The 13,507-nt window shown below is 39.9% G+C and overlaps 2 protein-coding genes across 4 annotated transcripts; one reads left to right on the forward strand and one right to left on the reverse strand.

Moving 5' to 3' along the window:
* Positions 1-51: 51 nt before the first annotated feature.
* calub (calumenin b) lies at positions 52-5,568 on the forward strand. 3 transcript variants are annotated; one of them, XM_026310714.1, is made up of 7 exons: positions 52-205; positions 1,179-1,427; positions 1,521-1,714; positions 2,610-2,776; positions 2,885-2,945; positions 3,175-3,374; positions 4,241-5,567. In XM_026310714.1, the coding sequence occupies exons 2-7, from the start codon at positions 1,207-1,209 to the stop codon at positions 4,343-4,345; spliced, it is 948 nt and encodes a 315-aa protein (XP_026166499.1). In that variant the 5' UTR covers positions 52-205; positions 1,179-1,206; the 3' UTR covers positions 4,346-5,567. The 3 variants fall into 3 exon arrangements, with proteins under 3 accessions (XP_026166499.1, XP_026166500.1, XP_026166498.1); XM_026310715.1 differs by having other exon boundaries at positions 150-218; positions 4,241-5,568; XM_026310713.2 differs by lacking the exon at positions 52-205 and adding an exon at positions 360-523 and having other exon boundaries at positions 4,241-5,568.
* Positions 5,569-6,954: 1,386 nt separating this feature from the next.
* Positions 6,955-12,049, reverse strand: LOC113132865 (uncharacterized). Its single transcript, XM_026311247.1, has 15 exons — positions 11,959-12,049; positions 11,646-11,860; positions 11,090-11,146; positions 10,907-10,999; positions 10,717-10,803; positions 10,512-10,622; positions 10,181-10,351; positions 9,716-9,806; positions 9,515-9,621; positions 9,199-9,399; positions 8,956-9,087; positions 8,627-8,705; positions 8,342-8,532; positions 8,233-8,253; positions 6,955-7,944 (listed from the first exon to the last, which is right to left on the reverse strand). The coding sequence occupies exons 1-15, from the start codon at positions 12,047-12,049 to the stop codon at positions 6,955-6,957; spliced, it is 2,637 nt and encodes an 878-aa protein (XP_026167032.1).
* Between the last annotated feature and the right edge of the window lie 1,458 nt (positions 12,050-13,507).

A 13,507-nucleotide genomic window follows, 5' to 3' on the forward strand; every position in this document is an offset into this window, starting at 1 on the left:
TATGAATGAAGGGGGTTTGTTGACTTTGAGGACGTGGCGGTTCTCGGCCAATCCAATCAACGATGTTCCACTGAAGCGAACCAATCGCCGAGCGACATCGCACTCGTTTTCTCGGAGTCTGATTGGTCGGTTGGCATTTCAGCACAGGAAGTGCATGGGTGTGCTTGGTCTAAAGCTGCAACGACGAACTTCCCCGAAGGCACCGGTGAGTTGTCCCGGTACATTTGTTTAGTAACATTAGGGAATCATTTTGACGTATTTTCTAAACGGGTTATTAAGGAATTCATGATCTGTGATCTAATTTAGTCGGTGATATATTTTCAGGGTACGACCCGAACGTGTAGGTAAAACTAACGGTACGCTAAGTGTGCTAGTCTGATATCGGTCCGTAACGTTAACCTTGAATCTGGATGGTAACGTGGCTAACGGTGAAAAAACGGAGAGAAACTAGTATGAGTCGTGACACCTGATTTAAAGTGATGCAAAAGTGAGTGATGTGTCTCAAACGGCCAAGAAAGCGAAGGTGAACCTACTTTGGTATTAAATATAATCTAAAATAATGTTTTTCTTCCAAATGCTATCTTCATATTATATTTCCAGCTGACAATTTTCCAAGAGCAGTGACATTAGAGTCGCTTTCAAAAACTTAAGTTGTCCGCACGTAATCGTTGAGCATCTCTTAGATTAAAAATGTAAATAGTGCGACTCGCCCAATTTAACCTGTATCACTCAGACTAAATACTAGAAACACTTCTAGTACACCAAAAACCTGAATCACCTCTTTAAAACAGCCTAGAGACATCCTGATCTTTGACTGTGAAAGATGTGTTAGATAGGTGGCCCTAAGAAACTACTAGCTGTCTTTGCTGTGACACATTCACATAAGGATGAACAATTCGTTTGAGAATTGTTAAGCTGGTGGTGATTAAATATTTAAGATGTCAACTTGTGCAAAGTACCAAACATGGATGAAAAAAAAACTGTTGTTGATTGTGTTGCCTCTCATAGTCAAGAGTATATGCTTCTAACGTGGCATGTGCGGAGCAGTGCACTCTCCCAAGCCAAAATATGTGAATAGTGACACAATTTGCACATGCCGGGGTTTTATAAGAATCGATTTTTCAAGCTATAATCATGGCTTTTTGTGTGTTTTCTCTCTTTTTGTTTTTTAACCCCAGGTCCAGAAGGTGTTTGCATATACGCGGGATGGTGCTACGGCCACTTATTATGTGCTTTGCTCTCTGTGTGGTTTACGCCACCAGTAAACCTACGGAAAAGAAGGACCGTGTTCACCACGATGAACCTCTCAGCAACCGAGAACACGATGATGCGGAGAACTTCGACTATGACCATGAAGCCTTTCTGGGACAAGAGGAAGCTAAGACCTTTGACCAGCTCACACCAGAGGAGAGCAAGGAGAGGCTCGGGTAAGAACATTGTTGAATTGCTCGGATTATAAAAAGATAAAAGCAGTTTTTTTGCATGTTTGTTGTTGTCATATTTCTGTCATTTCTCTACAGCATGTTGGTTGAACGTATAGATGAGGATAAAGATGGCTATGTGACGGTCGAGGAGATGAAAAGGTGGATCAAACACGCTCAGAAAAGGTGGATCTACGATGATGTGGATCGACAGTGGAAGAGTCATGACCTCAACGGGGATGGAGTGGTGTCCTGGGAGGAGTACAAGAACGCCACATATGGATACATTCTTGGTACCAGTGTTAATTTCGTTGACGAAGTATTTTCGTTATAATTTTCGTCAACGACAAGTTTTCACTGACGAAAACGAGACGTTAACTAAATAAAAATCAAGTGATGAGGACGAAAACTACATAAAAATATATTGACATTTTCGTTGACTAATAAAAACGAGACGAAAATGTGAGTGAGGGACGTTTTTAGAAAAGATCCAATCAGAATTAATCTTGTAAGACACATTTGAAAAGTAACTGATCCACCTAGTGACGCGGGATGTGCGAGTACACGACATCATCATAGCCTACACTGGGTTTGTGTCTGACTTAAACTATAATGAAATGGAAACAGCTGGAGAAAACAAAGAGAAGATATATGGGTCAGTTTCATCTTTGATGCAATGGCATTACTGCTAAATACAGTTTTTCTTTTAAATATTTTGGAGTTGACCTTTTGCTTTAAAGAATGAAGAATGTTATATGCAGGTTATAAACGATGCATATCTAATTTTTGGTCTTTTATGGAAAGGCCATATTCCATATATATTTAATGAAACTTGTTTTTCATTTAATTTTAATTTAGAATATTTTGTATATTACAATAGTTTAACTAAATTACACTTAAATTAAACCCAATATATTTTAGTTGACTAAATCTACTGTAGATTTAGTCGACTAAAACTAAAACAAAGCAGATGACTAAAATATGACTAAAACTAAAATTGCATTTTAGTCAAAAGACTATGACGACTATGTTAAATTAAAATCTGCTGTCAAAATTAACACTGCTTGGTACATTTACTGACCATTTTCATTTTATACAGTTGATATATCCTAGTATTATTAGCTGCATACTGCATACCCAACATGCACCCACCCCATGCAAAGTTGTGACTTTTGACTTTTTTGACAGATGACCCGGAACCTGATGACGGCTTTAGCTACAGGCAAATGATGGCTCGAGATGAGAGGAGATTCAAGATGGCCGACCAAGATAACGACGTGAAAGCCAACAAAGAAGAGTTCACAGCCTTCCTTCACCCTGAGGAGTATGACCACATGAAAGATATTGTAGTGTTGGTGAGTAACACACACACAAACATTCATTCGTCCCGGTGTTAATGCTAACACTAGCACAGTATCCTCACTGTTCTTTCTCACTTCTCTGTGCTCTGTTCTTTTTGATAGGAAACTATGGAAGACATTGACAAAAACGGAGATGGTTTAATTGACCTGGATGAATACATAGGTGAGTTATTATACACCAGTGTCATGTAAGTTCCACACAATTTGGGTTATTGGCACTATTGGCAAACAAAGACAGGTAGAGCAAGGAACAGAAAGTATTGGTAAATGTTTTAGGAGCCATTATGAACATGCCTGTTTTGTAATATGTTAGGCCATGTGTGCAAAAAAAAAATATCATAGTAACAATTATTTGTTTTGTTTTACTGTGTTTTAATAAATCAATGATATAGGTGACATGTACAACCAAGAGGGAGATGCCACGGAACCAGAGTGGGTAAAGACAGAGAGAGAACAGTTTACTGAATTCAGAGACAAAAACAAAGACGGGAAAATGGACAAGGAGGAGACCAGGGACTGGATCCTGCCAAGTGACTATGACCATGCTGAGGCCGAGGCCAAGCATCTGGTCTATGAGTCAGATGCAGACAAGGTATACGCTCTGAAACCTTTGACTTATTTGAAATTAAAGAGGAATGCATGTTTCTAATGAATTTTATTTCCTCTAACTAAATATTGTGGGGAAGTGAAACATCTTAATCATGATGTATGAAAGTTTGAGTTTGCATTTAACTGCAGCTCTTCCACAGTAAAAACCATCACCATTTATGTTGTGGTCCCAGCCATGCAATGTGAACAAACCATCCATCCATCCATCATCCATACCCACTTATTCCTAACAAGGGTCACAGGGATCTGCTGGAGCCTATCCCAGCTCTCTTTGGGTGAAAGGCAGGGGTACACCCTGGACAGGTCACCAGTCCATCACAGGACCACACAGAGACAAACACACTCACACTCACTCCTATGGGCATTTTAGAGTCACCAATCAACCTGACATTCATGTTTTTGGACTGTGGGAGGAAACCGGAGTACCTGGAGAAAATCCACGCAAGCACAGGGAGAACATGCAAATTCCACACAGAAAGGCCCCTGACGAATGTGAACAAAGCATTGTTAGCCAAATACCAAGATGTGGTCTCACTCTACGGATTAACACTTTTCTTTGTCAGCCAGTCAGTTTAAGACATTGCAAAGAAGGATTTGGCATAATACAGCGCTAACTAAAGATGTGACTAATGGAAAAAACTATAAGCTTTTATTTCTTGCTGGTATTGTCGTCTTCTGGATACATTTGTGTAATTATGATGAAGAAAAATATCAATCATCTAGTGACATAAGCACAATTAAATAAGACATCAGTTATTTCTAGTAACATAACAACAACATGAATTATCCCTGTATGTTGGTAAAAATTAAAAATTTTAGGCTTATTGTGTGTTATTCTCTCTTTGTCAGGATGGCCGTCTGACCAAGGCAGAAATCGTAGATAAGTACGATCTGTTCGTGGGGAGCCAGGCAACTGACTTTGGAGAGGCTCTAACTCGACACGATGAGTTCTAACATCCACCCGCCTCCAAAGACTATGTGCTCATCTTGTGTATTCCACCTTACTCCTCAGACTCCTCAGATGGAGTATTTTAAACAAGATGTGCTCACCTCCAATGCCACGAACAATAATTTATTTGACTTTTTTGAATGTGTCGCATTGTACACACACTAACATTTTAAGTAATATATACATACTTGGCTGCAGTGTCCTCAGGCTCACTTCTGCATAAAAGTGGGATATATTACCAGCCTTTGCTCTGCTTCCACACTCTATCCTTGTCCAGGTCAGGCAAAAGCCAAACAGATGACTTTTTTTTTTTTTTTTTTTTTTTTTTGGTTGTTTGAAAGTATGATTACATAAAATAGTCATGTTTGTGTTGTGAAAACCTTCATTGAACAACAAGTTTAGGCTTCCATTAGTTTAGGCTTCCTCTTTATTGTATCATTTCTTTTTGAAATGCACTGGACTGTGAAGAGTACATCTAATTTTGTAATCAAATTGAAAATACTGCTTGTTATAGTCCATAATCTATTTGTCAATGCTGGATTATAGGGCGATTGAAACAAAGAGTACCTGCTAAATTCCAGTGACAATGAAAAGTGTTTGGACTAGTGTGATACAGCATCAACGGTGGGACTTCGCTGTGTTTGCTATACTGGTCCCCTACGCATCAATGTTAATACAAGTTGTGGGTCCTACATAAGGGTGGGTTGTGCTATCTGTTATTTGAAGGAATGAAGATGAATTTAGGGACTGATGGATCCTTTGTCCTTGAAGCTGCCTCCTTTTTTTCTCATTGCTTCAATGTGTGCGTGTGTGTGAGTGAGAATCTGTGTGTGTGCATATAATACTAATATTCTTGAGGGCCTCCCCTCCTTTTTTGATGTTATGTTTGATTCGGCTGAACTAACTCATATCACAGGCAAAAATCCTTCTTCTCTTACACAAGCAGTTTGAAAAAAAAAGTTCCTCCCAGCGAACACTCTCTCCTTTTGAATATGTTTGTTTTGCTTGTATTATCACTACCACAGTTTATAACCACTGTTAATAATTTTTATTGTATTCTATAATGTATATGACTGTTTTTTTTTTTTTTACAGGCTCACAGCAGCAACAAGCCTTTCACTAGTGACTTTACTGTAAATAAGGTGTTGGTGTGCAAACTGAGCACTCTAACTTTGAGATCTAGAGTTTGTCACTGGGAAGAATGTCTCAATAAACACAAATAGTGGAGGTTTTAGTCTGCTGTATTCTTTTTAATCAATGTTCTAGTTGTGAAGTGTTCAGCTGATGTTGCAAGTGTTAAGGTGTTAATCATACTATTTATATCTTTCTGTGAAAAGCAAAATATATACCAACAACTTTCTGTTTTGCCTTAAAATTTCTTAATACAGTGGAGCATTTATTGTTATAATCTGAAGTTAAAATTTCAGTGTTGCTTAAGAAATCATTCCAGTTATCACTGTTTTTTCCAGGTTTACATCTTTATTCTCCACTAAAACTCATCTGCAAATTTAAGCTTTTGATAATTTGATCAGTCTTTCCTCCTCTTTGTAGGCCTCAATCATAACAAAACATTTCTTTGTGTTAATGTTACACAGTACATGTGCAAAGGTTTTAGAATAAATGGGTTAATCTGCAGGAGGAGAAAAACCAGTCTTTGACCATCTTAACAGACCTACCCAAATGAGGTGACAGATTGTTAATTGGCCAAGCACTGAATCCAGCTCTCTCTTCATTCTTGTTGTGTCACACCTTTTAAGGGTAAATTGCATTCACTTCATTTTTCTACTAGCAAATTTTCAGTTTGTCCAATAATTGAATAAGTTCTCATGACTCATTTATAATAACCGATAACTTGTTTAAAAGCAAAAAAAAAAAAAAAAAACGAGGCAGCTTGTTGAGTAGGCATAACAAAACAAAAATGCTGCACTATGTAGAAGTTTTGAACATACAGTACCCTGCAGCTATTTACAAGGTAAATCTACGCAGAACCACACAGGGTGCAAAAATCCCACAGCACTTTTCTCTGAGATGAAATGGCTGAACATTTATCCATACCCCTGTGATGTCACAGTGGGTGTTCTTCTGTTCACGGCTGAAACAAAACATCCGCTGTCACATAACTGGTTGGATTGTGTGGTCAGACATTCTTTGTGTATGGAGTTTCAATTTCACAAAGCATCAGTTTTCTGTATTGTGTGGGTTTTTATGGATTCATCTTTGAAGGGAACACAATCGCATCATTTGTAAACAGTAAAAGAGGATGTATTTGTGCTATGATTATGTTGAATGATCATAATATGTACATAAGTTTGGTTGGAAATATGTTTTGATCTCATTTGTCATCTAGGCTAATTATATGGACTGAGTAACATCATTTGTGTGTTTAAACTTAATTCCCTTACAAAGTACTTATGTTTACTAATATATACTGTGTGAACATGTATGCACATTATTCTGTCTTCATTCATGTCAATACCTACAGAAGCAGACTGTAGTGTTTTGTTCTTGCTCAGTGACGTGTTCGTTGTCCAGTGTCTGTCATCCATCTTCACCTTACCTCCTCCATGCTCTCTCATCCGTCCCATCACTCAGTGCCTGTGATATTATAGCGACATCACTTACTCAACATTAAAAAAATGGGATTACAACGAGCAATCACTCTTAGCAGCTCTTCTTCGTCTGACTCTAACTCACCCTCACCCTTACTGTTCTTGTCTGCATCTTCATCTCCCAGAAAACCATCATGAACCTCATCCCCCACCCTGAAGCCACCCTGGGTGTTTCCTGAGTTTGCCGAAGCCTTTTTGTTCCTAGATGAATTGCCAGCATCAGCACCTGGGTCTTCTGATTGGTCTCTGTGGTCCAGTGATGTGGAGGGTTGGTCTACCTCTGTGCTTAGAGTCACAGATGTTCTCGCTGCTGTTAATGGTGGTGTATCAAGGGGAGAAGTATCTATATGTACCAGCTTGGCTTTGAAAGGTGTTTGCTCTGGAGTGGGTGGGGGTGTGCTTGTCTGCTTGGGGAGGGATAAGGACAATAAAGGTGAATATGGGGGTGTCTTCACACGAGGTTTGCGGAAGGGTTTGTCTATTTCTGCGGATGCAATTCGGGTATTACTGCATGGAACACTACACTGGGAGGAGGGACTGGTGACAGGGTCAGTAGAGTCATCGTTCGTGGCTGTTTGTGAAGTTTGTGAATCAGGACAAGTGAACAGTGGGGTGTTACTGGCATCAAGGGTCACAGGGATAGGATTGGTGTTACAAAGTGTCTCCATAGGATCCAGGTTTGTATCAGGTGGAGGAGTCAGTGAGTTGAGGTTTTCTTGGGATGAAGCAGCTTCTTGAGCCATATGTGTGGGGCTCACATTGAGAGCAGCTGGGTTATTGAAGGTCACCGGGCTTTGCATACTTTCAGTGGGGATGAAACTTGTTTCCGATGTAGTTTCCATTCTGGGTGGAACAGGTTCTCGGCAGAAGGGGTGGTCATGGTGGGCATAGAGGCCAAGTTGCTCTGGGAAGCTGAAGGAAGGATTGCAAGTTCCATATTCATCATTGTTGTAGGGTACCTTCTCCATGTCCAACATGGCAGCTTGATGACTCACCTGGGAAGAGACCAAATCAATAATGTCAGTATTTAAAAACAAGATTAAAGAGTATAAGGCCACCTTTTATCTTTGGCCCAGGGTTTTGGAGATTTGATTGGGCTGTGAGATGGATTGGGCAATAGAAATCAGGTAAATTAATCTTAATAAGATCACCGGATCAGATTTTTATATAGAATAATAATTCTACAGAAAGCAGTCATACAATGGACGGGGTTTATGACTCATTTGATGGAAGGACTAAGACAAATTGGCACAACAGTTACCAAGAAAAAATGACCAACTCACCAGCTGGAACCACCGTAAGCTCTGTGGAGATGCATACAGTGGGAAATATTTCAGAACTTAATGAAAACAAATCCTGAAAAACTGACAATATTGCCATAAATGAACTCACCACATTCGGGTGTTTGCCCTGAGCTACACAGCCTCTCTCCAGTGGGTCCCTCTTTCCCTTGTGTTTCTTTTTCAGCCACATCACCATAGACAGGATGCATCCAAGTATAGTCATAAACACTATGCTCAGAAACAATGCTTTGCCCACAGCACAGCCTGTTAGACGGTCATCTCCTAGTGGACTATGAGGAACTACAATGTACAAACACACACATACAGTTTCCTTCAGTCTGCAGCATTATTAGCAATCAGAAGTGAGTGTCACTGTGTAAATGTGTGTTCTTACTTGATTGTCCTTCAGTTAACACCTCGATCACTACAGTAGTAAATGTGGCATCGCCTGATTCCTGGTCTATAGCCTTTACCTGCACAGATAGACAGAGATCTTATTTTGATGAAACGCAGAGTTTCTGTATCAGAGTAAACTGGCTTCAGTAAAATATGATATAACATAATATATAAATCCTCCGTAAGATCCCATTTTAGTTGTTACCATTAAATATCAAGTGTGTCAGGTGTTGTTTCTCATGTGAAAGGTTAAATGTAAGCTGACATAAGTTAAAGTTTGGATAATCAAACGTATCATTAAAACACTGGTTGTACACTGAAGCTCACCTCTAGGACATGTTTCTGTTTTGGTTTAAGCTGATTGGTGCTGGCGATCAGAAGTCCTTCCTGTGTGACTTGGTAGATGTCTGTGTGATTGGATGTAGGACTCAAGGTGAAATACATCATGGGATTGAAACCCTGTCAATGTGTTGAGAAAATTCAAGTAACAGAAAACAAACCACATACAGAACTGCACTGAGCATCGTTACAGCATGGCTGTACTGTGTGTGTGCATGTAGCAGTGTATACTTTATCAAAGTCTTGGTCTTGTACACGTAACATCAGTGCTTTGCTGCTATAGGTATTGACCAGAGAGGCAGAGCTCCTTCCTGCAGTTACAAAGCCGTGATATTCAGCCATGTCAAACTGTGGGTAAAACTGGTTCACAGCTAGAATTCGGACCAGGACTGTAGCAACAGCGTACTTCCTTGGGTCGTCATCCTGATATGCCTGGCAGCAAGACACGGACACAGACAGAGTAGGGGGTTTATATCAGATATAAGAATACGAGAGTGCCCATTTTTTAAGCCTACCACTAACACTGAATATGAGTACTGAGTCTTACCACAACCTGAAGATTCACCATTGGAGTTGTGAGTCTGTCTCTCACCCCTCGAATAAGTTGCACGTCCCCCGTCTCTTTGTCCATTAGAAAACGGCCGTCATCATTTCCTAGCATGACCACAAATGGGGTTACATTTATGTACACATGAAAGCACAGCACATTTTATTTATTTTAATATTACTTTGTATCTGTGTGTGGTACCTGAGAGGATGACATAGCTGAGGGGAGAGCTGAGACCTTTGTCTCCATCCACTGCATGAATTGGACCAGGAGAGAAGTCCAACACAATGTCCTGCAGTATTACACACATTTGGTGCTCTACAAATCAGATCCTTGTAACACTGCACCAATTAGAATTGGTTCCAGTACAACATATAGGATTTTTACATATTTAAGTAAGTTAAATCATAAAGTATTACCACTGCTGTCCTTTCCAAATCCTTTGCTTTTTCTCAATGTTGCATCATAATCAGGTTTTAAACATGGGCCTTTTTTTCTAATTTTGGATAATTTGACATGGTTTTTACAAAACAGTAATGTAACTCGAGGGTTTGAATTTCAAATGGCCAAAATATTTTTTTTAAAAGGGTGTATGTGAGGACAAGATAGATCAAGTAAGTGGATTACATGTGAGGTGAAACTGAAAAAGGGTTTTACACCACTGACCTCTTCCCCCTCTGTGACATTGACTGTGTACACAGGGCTGGCGCAGATGTGACTGGTCTCGTCCTGGAAAAGCAGGTTGCAGGGAACAAACTGTGGGTATTGATCATCTCCATCCAGGATAGTAATGGTGATATTGGTGCTGGTGTTGAAGTGCTCGACAGTGCTCATTTCCTGAGATAATGGCAAGTCAACATTTACACTGATCAAGCATCTTTGATAGAGCAATGAGTAGATGCACGAAGTGTGGTTCAGTTTTATAGTGAAGAGTATTGAAACATGGAAATGATTTTAACAATTTAGATGAATGTATGTCAAAAATGAAATATCTTACTGAGGCGTGAATAGTGACAGTAAGCAGAGATTTGGTCTCATAGTCTAGAGGCTTGGACAGAATCACCTCTCCGCTGTTGGGGAGCTCAACTTTGAAGTATTCAGCATCAGGCTGTAGGACACACAGAACCACATAAATAATAATGAAGTGATTATGTGTTGTTTCTTTTTAAGAATGTAAAAAAGAGTAAAAAAGTAGAACCCACTGATGTGTGGTCAATTGAGTAAATGATCTTATCGTTATCTGCATCAGTTGCACGGACAGTGAAGACCACAGTATTCACTGGAGTCAACTGGAAAACACATAGATAGGGAGCCAGTGAAAGACTTCAGATTGTATGTTTTGTGTGTAAATACTCAAATTTTTGTGCACATGCATTTGTGACAGTGTCATACTTCACTGATGATAAGAGTCTGGACAGTGTCTTCTGCAAACACTGGTGAGTTATCATTCTCATTGAGAATCTCCACCACAATCCTGTACACACTCTACAACACCAGTTAAGAAAAGACAGATACAAGTTTGAATGTAGGATGAGACACTGAGGATGATGGGTAAAATAACAGGAGGACGTATACCTGAAGTGAGTCCTCCTCATAACACGACAACTCAGCCATCAGAACAGGACCCTGGAGCTAAGAGATGACAGAGACAACAACAGATTGTTGTTCCACACAACATTGATGTTTTTAGATTGTGTTCATAAAACAAATTCTATATAAGCATCTTTTTGGTCATGCTAAGTTTATTTGATGAGAATATAATACTGAAATTTTGTAGTTGTTCTAAATATTTGAATCTTGAAATGTTGAGTGAAGTACAGAACATATACTGAGAGACAGAGAGAGAGAGAGACTGTTAATCTGGTTGACCCTTTAACACCTGCCATGATGTAAGACAGCTGGCCGGGAAGAGGATGATGACAAGGAAGATTGTGTTTGGTCCAAGGCTGCAAGTGTCAATCTCTGATAGTTTGTACTAAACTAACAAATGACAACCATCCTAACAGAGTCAACGCAATGACGCTACACACATAAACTCTATTGTTAGTGCATTATGCTCATGACCTCCTGATTGTTAAAGAGCTCCAACACTCAGATCAGTGTCTAGGAGGATGTTTCCCATCTCATTTACCTCACGGTCAAGGATCTTGTCAGTTGTTGCATTCAGCCGGATATTTCTCTCATCCAGAAAGAACCATTCAGCATCCATTCCATTCAGACTCCAATGAACCCCCTCCATTGTAGTATCAGCTATGAACTCAGCAACAACTTCTGCTGAAATGCTGTTTTCTCTGATTGTTGCAAATATATCGTGACCATCCAGACATCCATCCCACCCTGACATTCCTGTGACAAACAGAAATGAACACACAGGGAGAAAAATGCATTAATCCTGACCAGGACCTGCTGAAGCCTTGCTGAATATGATACTGAGTCTACTGTACCTGTAGCTGTGTGCACACAGAGGAGGACCAGCATTGAGCAGACTGGAGCGTTGGCCTGACACAAACTCCATCTCAGTGCAGTGATGGCCATTTCTGGACTCTGTCAGGCCTCAGGAATCAGCTCCTTCTGAGTTAATATAGAGTGATAACAAGCACGATTCACCAAACCATTTCATCTTCTACAGTGTGAATGACAACCAGACTGAGCTTTACACTGTCTTGATGAGAGCATGTCTTAGTCTTAGGAATCATTGAGATAAGACTCTCCCCTAATGTACAAGCACAAATACACAAATACACACTCACACACACACACACACACACACACACACACACACACACACACACACACACAGTCTATTCTCTCTCTTATAATTCTCTCAAATCCCCTGTAAGTGGGGTTTTGACTGGCTTTCCCCTGTCTAAGAGCAGACCAAAAACCTACTGTCCTTCTTCAGCTAAGCAACAACTCAGTGATCATATTTTTTTATTATGAAGTCATAACAAATCCTTCTGTCAACACTTTAAAGATGTCTGATGAGAAACTTATATTTCTTGACCACAAAAGTCATTGTCATATTTATTATATTTAAACTGAAGTGTGTAACTACACGTCTGTCAGCATTTGTGAATCTCAGCATTGATAGCTTGTCTTTGAATATCAGATGCACTTTAATCCTTTTATTAAGCAACTATAAGTTTTTGGTAACATGCACAACTGAGACAGTGTTATCATAGACATTACCAAAGACCATCTGTGCTATGCTGACCTGTTGCTGTCAAATCCTGTGTAGCTTGTCTGTCAGTCTCCATATCATTCTCACTTGTGAAGGAAGCATCTCTGATTCCCGAACACAAAACCCCAAAAAGCCACGGTGAAGCTTCTAGGAATAAACAGATACCCCCCCCCCCGACACACACACACACACACACACAGACACACACATACACACACATTAAAAAGCAGACAGCATCTTATGGAGTGGATCCTGGGATAAACGTCAGCTCAGAGGCTTAAGCCTGAGGGCGGGATTTACCTGGACAGGGACAACAATTGAGCCAATCAGATTAGAGATGGCAAAAGCCTGACACAGAGCTCTGAGACAAGTGAAATCAAGAGATATGTCTGGTATGAAAAGTGCCCTCATATATACTATCACGCAGTCGAAGCTCAGCAGTTGGTGTCAAGTCAGTGTTGATCAAGATGTAGTTGCTGTATTACAGAGCATGACAGGAAATACTGTCAGTTTCAATTTGTTTTCATTTTGTACTTGAACTATAAATGTATATTTAGAACTTGTTAAAAGAGTCTGAGCATGGACTTTGGGTACACAGCCTGCGCTTGTTGGATTTATTCAATTAGAGATGTGTGACAACTAATGGGGCCTGACAAGGGATTAGCTATCAAACATCTACTGTTCACCTTCTGAAGATTAACCCACATCCTTTTATACACTTGCACCAACATGCACAGGCACACACACAGAAATGCACACTTAAAGGAGTATCTCTCCACATATCTTGAGGGTTCCTGTGATGAAAGAAATTA

Source organism: Mastacembelus armatus, chromosome 6 (assembly GCF_900324485.2).
Source record: "Mastacembelus armatus chromosome 6, fMasArm1.2, whole genome shotgun sequence".
Taxonomy (NCBI): domain Eukaryota; kingdom Metazoa; phylum Chordata; class Actinopteri; order Synbranchiformes; family Mastacembelidae; genus Mastacembelus; species Mastacembelus armatus.